Source organism: Equus quagga, chromosome 9 (assembly GCF_021613505.1).
Source record: "Equus quagga isolate Etosha38 chromosome 9, UCLA_HA_Equagga_1.0, whole genome shotgun sequence".
NCBI lineage: Eukaryota > Metazoa > Chordata > Mammalia > Perissodactyla > Equidae > Equus > Equus quagga.
In genome coordinates this window covers 37,887,602-37,900,900 of record NC_060275.1, presented here as the reverse complement: position 1 = coordinate 37,900,900, position 13,299 = coordinate 37,887,602, and the positions used below count along the sequence as shown (strand labels likewise).

Here is a 13,299-nt window from a genome sequence, read left to right as displayed (position 1 = left end):
ATAAGAACATGACTACCCTTCCACCTTGGTTCCAACACAGACACAGATGAAAAAAAGTTAATCTTGTTAATGTGCTGTTTTCTTGTTTAACCTGAAGGATGATTCAAGGGTAACAAGGATTTTATGAGTTTGTTTTTCAGAAGAAAAAGAATGCTTTCGAGAAGTTATGATCATCAGCTAACCAGCCCCTAGCTATCATGGATGCCCAAAAGTCTGGTTGTCAAAATGCTTATCTGGAGCAAAAGAAACACAGATTTCTGCTTTGTTTCTTCAAAACTCCTCCTCCCAAGCTCCTTAGCTCTATCAACCCCCCTGCTTTCTTTTCTTGTGGAGGCAGACTTGAGAGAACCTATCTTCCCATCTTCTGGTTTTAGCCAACTGGAGTAAACCTTTCTCCATCTCCAAGCACTGGTTTCTCAGTGATTGGCTTATTGCACACAGGGCACAGGAATTTGAGATTAAGAGGTTTGGTATCACAGTTCTGATGCATGCTACAAGGTGGATGAACCTCAAAAATACATTAAGTGGAAGAAGCCAGACACAGAAGGCCCCATGTATGATCCCATTTATATGAAATGTCCAGAATAGATAAATCCATAAAGACAGAAAGGAAACTAGCGATTACCAGGAGCTGGGTGGAACGGGAGAATGGGGAGCAACCGCTAAACGGGTATGGGGTTTCCTTTAGGGTGAGAGAAATATTTTGGAATTAGGTTAACAGCAGTGTTTCACGTAACACTGTAAATGTACTAACCGCCACTTAATCATGTTAAAATTGTTATCTTTATGTTGTGTGAATTTCACTTCAATTTAAAACGGAAACAAACACAATAAAGACCAGCTCGCTCGTGCAGGCGCCGAGAGCAGGCGGACTGAAGTCTCTCCTCCCAAGCGCCCAGCGGCCTCGTGCGGAGCGCGCATCCGCCTGCCGCGCGGCCCGAGTCAATACCCGGCTCAAGAAGCCAGAGGGGACGTGGGCTCGGGACTGACAACAGGGGTGTCAGAAAGGAGGCTATCAGGAGAGAAAGACAGACACGCCGGTGGGACAGTCAGCTCCTGATAGTGCCACCCCTGCCGGGTCAAGCAGCTTCAGCCAGGATCCGGGCCGGGGCCGGGGCCGAGGCCAAGCCCGATCCGCGCCGGGCCAAGGCGACGGGGCGGGGTTTGGAGGCGGAGCGGCCGCAAAGGATCCCGGAACCCGTCAGCCGCGGGCGCCGGTTTCCGGAGGGAGCTTGGAACCGCATGTCAAAGCCGGCACGCTAGGAAGCCGGCTTCCGGAGTCAGCTTTTGTCGCCGCATCCTGGTGGCGTGGGGGCGGCGGTGGCCATGAGGCAGAAGCACTACCTTGAGGCCGCGGCGCGGCAACTCCGAGATAGCTGCCCGGGCCAGGCCCGCTATCTCCTGTAAGACAGGGCCAGGCGGGCACGCGGGCGGCGGGCGGCGAGATGGTTTCCTGGTTCCTCACGGGTCTCTTTCTCTTTTGCAGCTGGGCCTACAGTTCGTCTCACGGTAGGGAGAACAGCCGCCCGCGCGTCCGGCGCGGGTCCGCCGCGTCGCCCCGCTTCCGCACGGCTCTCACACTGGTCCAAAAGAGAAACCCGATCCACCCACTGCCCTGCTAGAGCCCCCCGACGATTCCCAGTTTCTGAAAAACCCAAATTCCTTGCTGTGCCTTACCTTGCCTAACCTACGAGCGGCATTTGACCCCCCCCCCGATCAGTCTTCTCTAAATAGTTTACTTACTTGGTTTCCAGGTCATCACATAGGTCACTCCTACCTCTTTAGCCAGGGCCGCTCGACCTGCGTTGCTGATTCCTCCTAATTTCCCCGATTTCTGTATAAATGTTGGAGTGTCCCAGGACTCGGTCCTTGGACCTCTCTTCTAGCTACACCCACTTCCTTGGTGACAAGTTTTCATCCGATCTCTTGGCTTTTATATTCCGTATACTGGGGACTTCCAAGTTTATGTCCTCAGTCCAGACCTCTCCCCCGAATTCTACACTCAAATCCAGATAACGTTCCTGACAACTTCTTTTGAATGTCCGTTAGGGCAAAATCCGTGCTTCACCCCCACAACACGGTCCTCCTCCATTTTGTCCCATTTCAGGAAATGGTAACTCCATCCTCACAGTTATTCAGCCCCAAAACCTGAGGCCATTCTTGACCCTAACAGGCTTCCTCCCTAAGCCAATATGCCAGCAAATCCTGTTGCTTTAAAATATATCCAAAATCTAACTACTTCTCATCACATTCTTCTTACTACCCTGGTCCAAGCCATCAGTCTCTGCCCTGAGTTACTGCCAGCAGCTCCCAGTGCATTTCTACAGGCGGCTCAATCTAGCAGCCAAAGTGAGCCTAATAGGAACCTAGGCCACATCACGTCATCTCTGCTGCAAACTCACAAATGACTTACCATCTCAGAGGACAAGTGAAAATCTTTTAAAAGGACTACAAGGCCCTGCATCGTAGGCCCACATGACCTCTCTGACCTGCTTTCCCTTTTGTTCTCTTAACTCCGACCACTGCTAGGCCTCCTTGCTGTTTCAGGGCCTTTGCAGCTGCTCGTCCTTAAGCCTGGAACTCTCACTTCACATATCTGTGTGGATTCCTCCCTTGCTTCTGTCTGGTCTCTGCAAATGTCACTCCACAAAGCCTTCCCTGGCTACCTTGTTTAAGATGATAGCAGCTCCATCACCATTCCCTATTCCCCTTTCCTATTTTTTTCTTCCTAGCACTTAACATTTGGTGCTGTTACTTCCTAGCTCTCTCCATGGATTGTCCTTTGTTCCCTGCTGTATCTCCAGCACCCGAAACAGTGCCTGGCACTTAGCAGTCACTCAGTAAATATGAATGAACTTTCCATTTGGCAGCTCTTTGTGGTGCTGTTGCATCCCTAGCACTTAGCACAGTGCTCACCAGTAAATATTCATTGAATAATGCATGGTGTGCCCACCTTCATTTTCAGCTGTGTTACCTTCACACCCCACCTTTCCCTGAATAGTTATACTTTCTTTTTCACTGTGCTTCAACCTGAAAGCTCTTTATCAGGAATGGCTGCCATCTCCAAATACAGATAGAATTTATAGTCATCTGTGATGACCTTTGTCAAGCCTTCTCTTTGAAGTGTTTCTGGCTGGTCCATGCAGTTTAATAATTTCCAGAACATTTTAATCCTATTCTGTTATAGTTCTTACCAGTCTGACCTTCATTTGCATAGGGCTCCCCTAGAATATGAGTTCTTTAAAGATAGCAACTCTCTCACTTCCACATTTGTGTCTTCATAGCCTAGCATGGTAGATAGTCCGTGAGTGCTTTCTTGATTGTATAAAGGGTCTGGGGCAAGTCTGTTGTCCTGTTACCTTGTATTGAGAGAGCTATCTGCAGACAAAGCCTAACCCACAAACCACAAGATTGTGCTGTTTACAAAAGAAACAAAATCACACTATAATTTATTTTGTGATAAACGTGTTTGTAAAATTGGTTAGACATACAGCCTTTTTAACCTAGTGGCGAGTAATGAGTAGCAGACTGAGGCCTTAGAGAGTGGCTAAAAGGAGTGAATCCAGCAGCCAAAGTGAACCTAATAAGAATTAGAATAACTAGAATTACAGTGTTTTGCAAAATAAATTGCCAGTTCATCTTTTTGTAAATTCTCATATTTTGAGTTTCCTTGAGAATGTAATCTCATATTAAATTATATACTTTTTCACATTTATAATAGTGGTAGTTTGAGTTAAAATATTCTGATTTGCTGAATCATGAGTTTCATTTGTATAATTTTAGATGATAAAAGTGCTTTTGAAGGAACATGTCCATACTGTTTCCAGTTGCTGGTTCTGGATAACTTTCGAGTGCGCCTCAAACCCAAGCCCAAAATGACACCCAGAATACAGAAACTTCTTAATCGAGAAGCAAGAAATTATACACTCAGTTTTAAAGAAGCAAAAATTGTGAAAAAGTACAAAGACTCCAAAAGTGTATTGGTAAGATTTCAATTCTAGTTTGTATAAATAAATTAGAATTTTCTTTCACTTAAAATGAGATTAAGAATTAGCCTGAATATAACTCAGAGATTTGTAGTAGTATATTTAGATTGTCCAAGTATATAGATAAATTTTTTCTAGTGATTACTGTTACATCAAAAGTACAGCTTAGGGGCCAGCTCAGTGGCACAGCGGTTAAGTGTGCACGTTCCACTTTGGTGGCCTGGGGTTCGTCCGTTCAGATCCCGGGTGCGGACATGGCCCTGCTTGTCAAACCATGCTGTGGTAGGTGTCCCACATATAAAGTAGAGGAAGAGGGGCACGGATGTTAGCTCAGGGCCAGTCTTCCTCAGCAAAAAGAGGAGGATTGGTGGCAGACGTTAGCTCAGGGCTAATCTTCCTCAAAAAAAAAGTACAGCTTATTTTTTATTTTTCTTTTCTTTTTTTCTTTGTCTCCCAATTCCCCCCAGTACACAGTTGTATATTTTAGTTGTGGGTCCTTCTAGTTGTGGCATGTGGGATGCTGCCTCAACATGGCTTGATGAGCAGTGCCATGTCAACACCCAGGATCTGAACCGGCGAAACCCTGGGCCGCCAAAGCAGAGTGTGCGAACTTAACCACTTGGCCACGGAGCCGGCTCCTTATTTTTTATTTTTCACAATTACCTAAAACCAAACATCATGAGCTCTCAGTTGTTCCCAGATCTCATTGTTGAGCACAGTTATTTTCACAAATTTCAGGATTTCCTGAGCTGACCAATGTGACTGCACCTGAACTGCAGTTACCACTAAATTATTTTTTCAGTTAATGGTCCTCTTCTTCAAAGAGCAGTACCTTATGTACTAAGTACCAGTGTCACTTCTTCAGTCATCCCCATCCCCCCCTTTTCAGAGTATGTATTTAAGTTTATGCCCAACAAAAGCAAGTGCATCTTATGTTCATTCATTAAACATTTACTGAGGGTCTACTTTATGCCACACAACATTAATACAGGTGATATAAAATGGAATAAAAAACCACAATCAAATTACTTGTGGCTGGGGCTGGCCCAGTGGCGCAGCAGTTCAGTGCGCACATTCCACTTTGGTGGCCCAGGGTTTGTTGGTTCGGATCCTGGGTGCAGACATGGCGCTGCTTGGCAAGCCGTGCTGTGGTAGGCGTCTCACGTATAAAGTAGAGGAAGATGGGCATGGATGTTAGCTCAGGGCCAGTCTTCCTCAGCAAAAAGAGGAGGATTGGCAGCAGTTAGCTCAGGGCTGATCTTCCTCAAAAAACCCAAAACAACAAAAAAACAAATTACTTATGACTAACTATATGGAGACCAGTATCAGATACATTTTGTCTGCATGTTCTATGTTAACATTTATCAACTATTCAAGTGTCTCCTTACTACCAGGCACCATGCTGGGCACGGGACATTAAGACAGCTATGTCTGGCCCAAGATTACAATCAATATTAACTTGAATTGAAACTGCCATATTTAGATAGGTAAATATTTACCAGTATTGGACAGTAAGTGTATTTTGCTTTGTCATAAAATTGACTGTTTAATCTATATCCGGCCTCTTCAAAAAGTATAAAGCAACTTACATAGAGCTTTGATATATGCAGATCTTCCATTTGAATTTTCATCTGCTCATGACCATCACAGTACTTCTCAGCTAAGCTAGTTTTTATTAACTTTGTTGAGGCCTGGACTGAATCCTGTGCTTTGTGTCAGATAGGTAGAGGAAAGGCGTTTAACTATAAAATGGACCATTTCTTGAAAAAAAAAGTCAACCTGTGGAGCTAATGAAGTGAAGAGGTGGAAGAATGTGAGAGTTCATTTGATTGGTATTGTAAATTACGTTGGATCTATAGTTATAGAATCACTAAAGGTTTGAAGGAGTCACTTAAATTTTCAGTGATAGTTTGCCATGTTTTATTGGGAAAAGGCTTGGAGTTCATCTGCAAAAAATGTTAAAGGTCTACTGCTATTAGAAAGACATCCTTCCAGATGTTAAAGGACGTCATTCCCAGTTTCCTTCATTGCCCCCAAACATGGTTGTACGCTGAGAAAGTAGAGATTTTGTTACCTTATAAAAGTATTTTAAATTAAATACACGTGTTTAGCCATTAACTTTTTATTGAAGATTTTCTCATTTTAAATTTGTGTCTTGTCTCATTGCTGCTGCTATATTACAAGCTCGCTGAGGGCGGTCTCAGTTACTCACTCTGTAGTACCTGGTGTAGTCCCCTTACGTATAAAAATTTAATGAACATATAGTTTATTGGATTAAATTGTAAGAGAAATCAGGCCCAATATTTCTTTTTATGGTAGTTGATTACTTGTAAAACATGCAACAGAACCGTTAAACATCACGGTAAAAGCAGAAGCGTTCTATCAGCTTTGAAGAGCAATTCTACCACTCCTACAAGTAAACTCAGCCTGAAGACACCAGAGAGAAAGACTCTGAGTTCTACAAACCTGATTCGTGATATGTCTGGTTCCAAAGACAAGAGCCCAGCTTTGATTTTCAGGTATCTTAATTCATTAAACTATTTGAATTGCCACTGTCAACTCTTGAGTATTTCTTCCAATTTCCTCTGTGTAACATACATTCCCTAAATTTGCCATGCAATTCAGGCTTTGGCCCGCATTTTCCTCCATACCCTTTTCTCCTCTAATGTCATATACTCCCCTATCTTCCATTGTTATCTCTGCATATGAGTTCTAGGTATATTCCTCTACTTCCAACTTCTCCCTGGACCTGTTCCCAGCTGCCTTAAATATATCCACTTGACCCCCATACATGACCCCACAGCTAACTACTCAAACCTGCCCATCCTCCCAAGTTCCTTATTCTGTGAATGAACAGGTCCTTTCTAGACATTCTGACCTGAAATGGTGAGTATAATTGACAACTCCTGCTCCCTTGTTCTTGTCCAGTTGGTCACCAGTTTCTAGCCTACTTCCATGGTGCTTGCATCTGTTCCCAGCTTTTTCTCCCTCCTGCTGCCAGCCATTGAGGCCTTTATTCACCTTTTGTCCAGCCTACTACAGTAATTTCCTGAGTCTTCCTGCTGCTTGTTTCAGACCTTTCTAGTCTGATATTCTCCTAAAGCACAGCTCTGATTAGAAGCCTTTAGTGCCTCACTCTGTAGCATATGGGTCAAATGCTGCAGCATGGCTTTCTAGCCCTCACTGTCCGGCCCCAGTCTGTCTTGCTTTGCCTTAATTCATCCTGTGTGTCAGCAAAACCGAGCCACTCAGTTCACTTTCCTCCTCTCAACCTCTGTTCTTGCTATTTCCTCTATCAGAAATTCCTGCGGAAATCTAACTGAATGGGGATTTGTCAAATGATACTAAGTTAACTGTATGACTGGGCACATGTTTTATTTTTGGTAATCCCCCTCAATACTTTATTCATTATGATAGTCCATAGATTTAATTCCATAGAAACTATAAGGAATTTTTCAACATTGTGTTACAAAAGAGAAACTGAGTCTGGTAGTTTCTTGAACGTAGATAACAAAATTCAGCAAGGACTGGATTATTTTTTCTTACTGAATTGAGTTTTATATTGGGTTTGACGTTTATAGAATTGGGTAAGAATTAAAATTTCAGTTCCAGTTTTCTCTGTATCCTTGATTCAATTATTTTGATGTTTGGTATGCTAGGAATTCATCACAGAAGTTTCCACTCTATTGGATAAACGTAGATAAAAGAAAATTCGGCATATTTCAAATAATTCACTTGCATTTAGACCAGACTGCTTTTTAGATATATGCAGGAATGAGATATTTCACATTTATACAGATGGGGAGTCAGAAGAGGAATCAGACTGACAAACTCCAAATAAGGATTTGGGGGGGTGGAACACAATTGGAGAGAATGAAATAGAATGAGGCATAAATACACACGTACCAGATGGGAATCATGTATTCAGTGGATATTTTTACAGGGCCTCCTCTGTGCCTGGTGCTGTTAAAAAGCACTGGAATATAGAATTAGTAGTATAATGTGTCTCCTCTCTAGCGCTTATATTCTAGGGAGGCAGATACAGTGGACTGGTATCTACACGTGTAGGTTGCGATCCTTCACTTTTGAGAAAGGAAGTGATCTTGAGCTGTGAGGAAGAATGTGTTTTTAAGTCCTTGCTTAGAATTGTCATGAATCTTGATGTCAGACTCAAAGGGAACTCAGACCTGAAGATGCTTTACCTTTAGCCTTCTCTTTCAGGTGTGATAGAAGCTTCCAGAACCACCCAGTATACCTCCTAAATGTTGCCTATAGCCTATTTAGTGTGGAGATTTTTTTTTTTTTTTTTAAAGATTTTATTTTTCCTTTTTCTCCCCAAAGCCCCCCGGTACATAGTTGTGTATTCTTCGTTGTGGGTCCTTCTAGTTGTGGTATGTGGGACGCTGCCTCAGCGTGGTTTGATGAGCAGTGCCATGTCCGCGCCCAGGATTCAAACCAACGAAGCACTGGGCCGCCTGCAGCGTAGCGCGCGAACTTAACCACTCAGCCACAGGGCCAGCCCCTAGTGTGGAGATTTTTAACAAAATGGGAATGACTGTGCTGGATACAGCCACTGCTCGTGTGTGGCCATAGTACAGAAGAGTAGAAAATGACGCCAGTAGTAGTTACCTAGGCTAAGCGGGAAGGACACTTTTTAAACCGTCAGTCGTCAGTGTACCTGAGTGTGGTTTTATGTTTCTTTTCAGAACACCTACATCTGGACAGTCAACACCCACTTGCTCCGCGAAGAATGTGAGCAAAACAAAGAAACACTTCTCTCAACTAAAAATGTTGCTTAGTCAGAGTGAATCCCAGAAGAATCCAAAGGTGGACTTCAGAAGTTTCTTATCTTCTCTGTAAAAGGTGGACTAAGGAAATAAGAAATGTTTAATGCAGTTTCTGAAACTAAAGTTACTCAGAAAAACAGCTTTTTAAAAACTTCTATTCTTTAAATACATGGAAACTGGGGTCCCGGAGCACACTTTTCCTGGCATTCTTCAGTGTTTCTGGAGAAGATCCCTCAGAGTGAAGCACTGAGGCCTGCGTGCCCACAGGGCAGCTACGAGGGTCAGAATATAGGAAAGGTCCTCGTAAGTAGTACAGATATATATGCATGTTGAGTGGTTATATTATTATTTTCTCCTCTCTTAATCAGCATTTTCCTTATGTCGTTTTATTTCATAAGAAACTGGAGACATTTCTGGGAAAGTCTCCTCAGTCCTTTCTAGGCGTCTATAGCCTTATTGCTAATTCAGAAAAAGGGTCAAGTGTGTGTGTCCTAGTTTTCCCACAATCGTCTGCATAACTGTCTATTAGTAAAATTGGAACATTATTCCTATTTTGCATGCAAAAGTAAATACATGGACCATTCTTGATTGTAGATGATTTAATCAGATACCAAAATTTTCATTTTTACAGCTTTCTATTCTTCCTATAGTAATATTTCACTGTTAAGTGGCATTTAATTTTCTCTGGTGAAGATTTATTTCTAGGTCTAAAATTTACATCAGAACATAACACAGTAACAGTTTAGCTATCTTAACTCTTTTCTGGAACGTAGATATACTTTTTTTAAATGATAGGCTAGGATTTTATTCAACTTGTTTTTTAAAAACACTTTAAATAAATGATTAGATACTTTAAACTATAACCTGTTTCCAAGCGTCTCTGCTCCTTTAAAGTTTAGAACTTAGATTTTTTTTCATTAGGGCTTGGCAGACTGAAAGGCCAAGGTTATTAACAAGAGTTGGTCTTGTAGTTGTGTGAAGTGCAATTACACTAACGAGTGCCAGCCTCAGAGAGGGATGGTGAGGGTCATCATTCGGAACTTCTTCAGACAGTTAGCCATAGGCTGTGGGAACTGAGCCTTCCCTTTGTGTCCGCAGCATCTAGCACAGTACTTTGGTCATGAAAAATACTCTCCCTTTCTGGCTAACTTCTCCCTGGAGCATCTTGAACTCTTCTTGCTCTTCTATTCGCTTACCCCTCTCCCTGATCACCCAGTCATAGTGAGCTCTTTATAGTTCTCAGAACGTACCATTTTCCTGCCAGCTTTGGGCCTTTGCACGTGGTTTTGGAGACTGCCCTCCACTTCAACCCCACAGCATTATGAGGGGCCACTCTTTTACCACAGTGCTGGTGATCCTGTAGTTTCCTGTTTCTGCCTGTGAGCTCTTTGCAGGCCTGGGTGATCTCATTTCCTGTGCCCCCAGCACCTAGTTTCTTGCCCAGCACATAGCACAAGCTCTGCAAATATTCCTAAGCTACTACATTTAAATTTGAATTTCTTAGCCCACTTGTTCCACACTAAGTTTAGAACTAAGGTCCTTTCCAGCCACATGACTGAGAAGTGAATAAGAAGTAGTAAAAGTAGGAATTCCTAGGTGGGGAGTTGTTCACCTTATCTCAGTTGCAAATGAAGGACATGGATTCTTGACTTTCTTTTCTGTGAGAGAAGGGTCTTTGGGCATCTCTAGAGAGAATATTAAAATTATCGTGTGGACATAAAACTCTCAGTAGAAAACATAGGACTTTATTACCTTGGAGTAAGCAATGGTTTCTTAGATATAACACCAAAAGCACAAGCAACAAAAGAAAAAATAGATAAATTAGACTTCATCACAGTTAAAAACATATGTGCTTCAAATGAGGACACCGTCAAGAAAGTGAAAAGATAACCCACTGAATGGGAGAAAATATATGCAAATTGTGAATCTGTTAAGGGACCTATATCCATAATTATAAAGAATTCTTAAAATTCAATTCTAAAAAGACAAAACATGGACAAAGAATCTGAGCATACAGTTCTCCAAAGAAAATAAACAAATGGCCAACAAGCACATGAAAAGATGCTCAATATCTAACAGTCTTCAGGGAAATACAAATCAAAACAATGAGATACCACTTCATACCCACTAGCTTGGCTAAAATTACAAGGATAACAAGTGTCGGCAAGACTGTGGTAAAATTGGAACTTTCACACATTGCTCCTGGGATTGTAAAATCCGGCAACCACTTTGTAAGAGTTTGGCAGGTCCTCAAAAAGTTAAACATAGAGTCACCATAAAAATGGAAACAACCCAAATGTCCATCAACTGTTAAATGGATACATAAAACATGATATACCCATAGAGTGGAATATCATTCAGCCATAAAAGTGAATTACTGATACATGCTAGAACATGGGTGAACCTTGAAAACAGGTTAATTAAAAGAAGCCAGATACAAAAGGCCACATATCTTATGATTCAGTTTATATGGAATAATAAATAATGGGAAGAATGAGGAGTAACTGCTAAGGAATATAGGGTTTTTTAGAGTGATGAAAATGTTCTGGAATTAGTAGCAGTGGTTCCACGACTCTTGAATATACTGAAAACCACTGAATTCTACACTTTTTTAAAAGGGTGAATTTCATGGGATGTGACTTGTCTCAGTAAAGCTCTTCTTAAAAAAATGAAAATAAACATTACCTAAAAAAACTAAAGTGTTGATACTTAGGTCTGAATGAAAATGATAGTCTTGTAAAGAGGCAGCAAATGTGCAGTGCAGGTCTCCTCTCACACGTGGGCCTGGTGAGGTCTGTGCTGTGTTCCTCCCAGGCTGAGCTCTGTGAGGGCTGTAAGCCCAGACGTAACTCAGCCAGAAAGCGTTCAGTATGCTTCTGTCTGTCCTGGGACTAAACTTACCAGTAAATATAAATAGGAATTTTTCTGAATAAAAATCAATTTGCATATAATACTAGTTATTTGAAAAGAAAACCCCAATTTTTCTTTTAAAAAATATTATTACGGAGACAATTTTTCACAGACTACTAGTTTTAATTAAGTACAGTTTTTGTTTCCTATTTTGATGTTCAAATTGTTACATCTTGGCCAATGAGAGCCCCTTTTAAGCTGGCTTCTTTATTCTTTCAACCGCATCAGAACTTTGAAAGCATCCTTGCTTTTTCGCAAAGAAAACTTCAGGACCATCTTCATTCTCTCAGCCCTAAGACATGGAAGAAGCCACTCTCCAAGAAACCCTGCTACTTTTGAACAGAAATTAGTAGTGACACAGAAGCAGAATGTTGGGGATACTTTTACTGGGGATAGTAATGGTATTGCTACACTAGGCCACTCCAGACGCAGAGCTGGAAAAGATAATTTCTTAAAAGTTCTGAGTTCTCATATTTAAAATTTAACTCAACATTACCAAATGCCTACTTGAACGTTTTAACCCTTCAATCAAATAATAGTATCTTTTATAATTTGATAAACCATAAAATTATTCTTTTAATTAAAATTCTTAATTCTGACTGAGAATTACTTGTTTTGGTGGCAGTACAGCCTACTGGGTAAGATTGTGATCTTTGTGGTCCTGCCCTGCAGAACCTGGCTGTGCCATTTATTAACTGTGTAATCTTTGGCAAATTCTTAATTTCTCAGAGTCTGTTTCCTTATATGTAAAATGAGGATAATAGTACTTACCTGATAAAGATGCTGTGAGGACTCAATGAAATGGTACATGAAAAACACCTAGAAGAGTGGATGGCATATTGAAAGTCCTCAAGCAATTTGTGCTATTATCATAATTAATCAAAAATATGAATATCAACATCAACAATAAAACCACGAGATGAATAACAAGATCTAGCTTTACCCTCTGTGGTGGTTGTCCTTTGAATGCATCTCACTAATGATGTAGGCAAATTGTTTTGAAGGTATTGATAAAAATTTTTCGTTGTGATTATATTGACAAAGACTCTTGACCAAGCTTTAGACAGGCTTCTCTGAGCCCTTTTTTCTACCAGGCCTTGTCCTTGGGCCCTGTCTTGGGCCTGCCTAGCCCAATTTTAGCAAGAATCCTGCTAGGGCGGTTTAGTGAGAATTCCCTGACCCCTGATATCTGATCACCCTGGCCTGTCTTCAGCAAGAATCCTGTTAAGTCAGTTTAGCAAGAATCCCCCTGCACTTGATGTCTCCTCTTAGTAATTTTCCATCCACTGACCCCCTTCACTCTGCTCCTTGGCTACAATTCCCCAGCTGTCTTTGACATATTTGGAGTTGAGCCCCATCTCTCTCCCCTATTGGGATAGTCTTTATACCTATTGCAAAAGTCCTGAATAAAGTTTTCCTTACCCTTTTAACAAGTGTTAGAATAATTTTTTTCTTTAACAATATGAACGCTTGTCTGATAGATCTTCAGTTTAGTTATTTACGTTCATGTTCAGTTCCAGGCGGTATGGAGTTCTAGTAAGTGATAGACTCACTTTGGTGACTGTTTTCTTGAGGTGGTATGTAGGTACTGGAGGTTAAGGGAAGACTGATCTATG

The 13,299-nt window shown here is 41.6% G+C and overlaps 1 protein-coding gene across 2 annotated transcripts; it reads left to right on the top strand.

Annotated features, from left to right (window-relative positions):
- Positions 1–1,251: 1,251 nt before the first annotated feature.
- On the top strand, positions 1,252–13,070 carry C9H18orf21 (chromosome 9 C18orf21 homolog). 2 transcript variants are annotated; one of them, XM_046672206.1, is made up of 5 exons: positions 1,255–1,403; positions 1,487–1,509; positions 3,784–3,983; positions 6,306–6,505; positions 8,693–13,053. In XM_046672206.1, exons 1-5 carry the CDS (start codon positions 1,327–1,329, stop codon positions 8,844–8,846), a joined length of 654 nt encoding a protein of 217 aa, XP_046528162.1. In that variant the 5' UTR covers positions 1,255–1,326; the 3' UTR covers positions 8,847–13,053. The 2 variants fall into 2 exon arrangements, with proteins under 2 accessions (XP_046528163.1, XP_046528162.1); XM_046672207.1 differs by lacking the exon at positions 6,306–6,505 and having other exon boundaries at positions 1,252–1,403; positions 8,693–13,070.
- Positions 13,071–13,299: the final 229 nt, after the last annotated feature.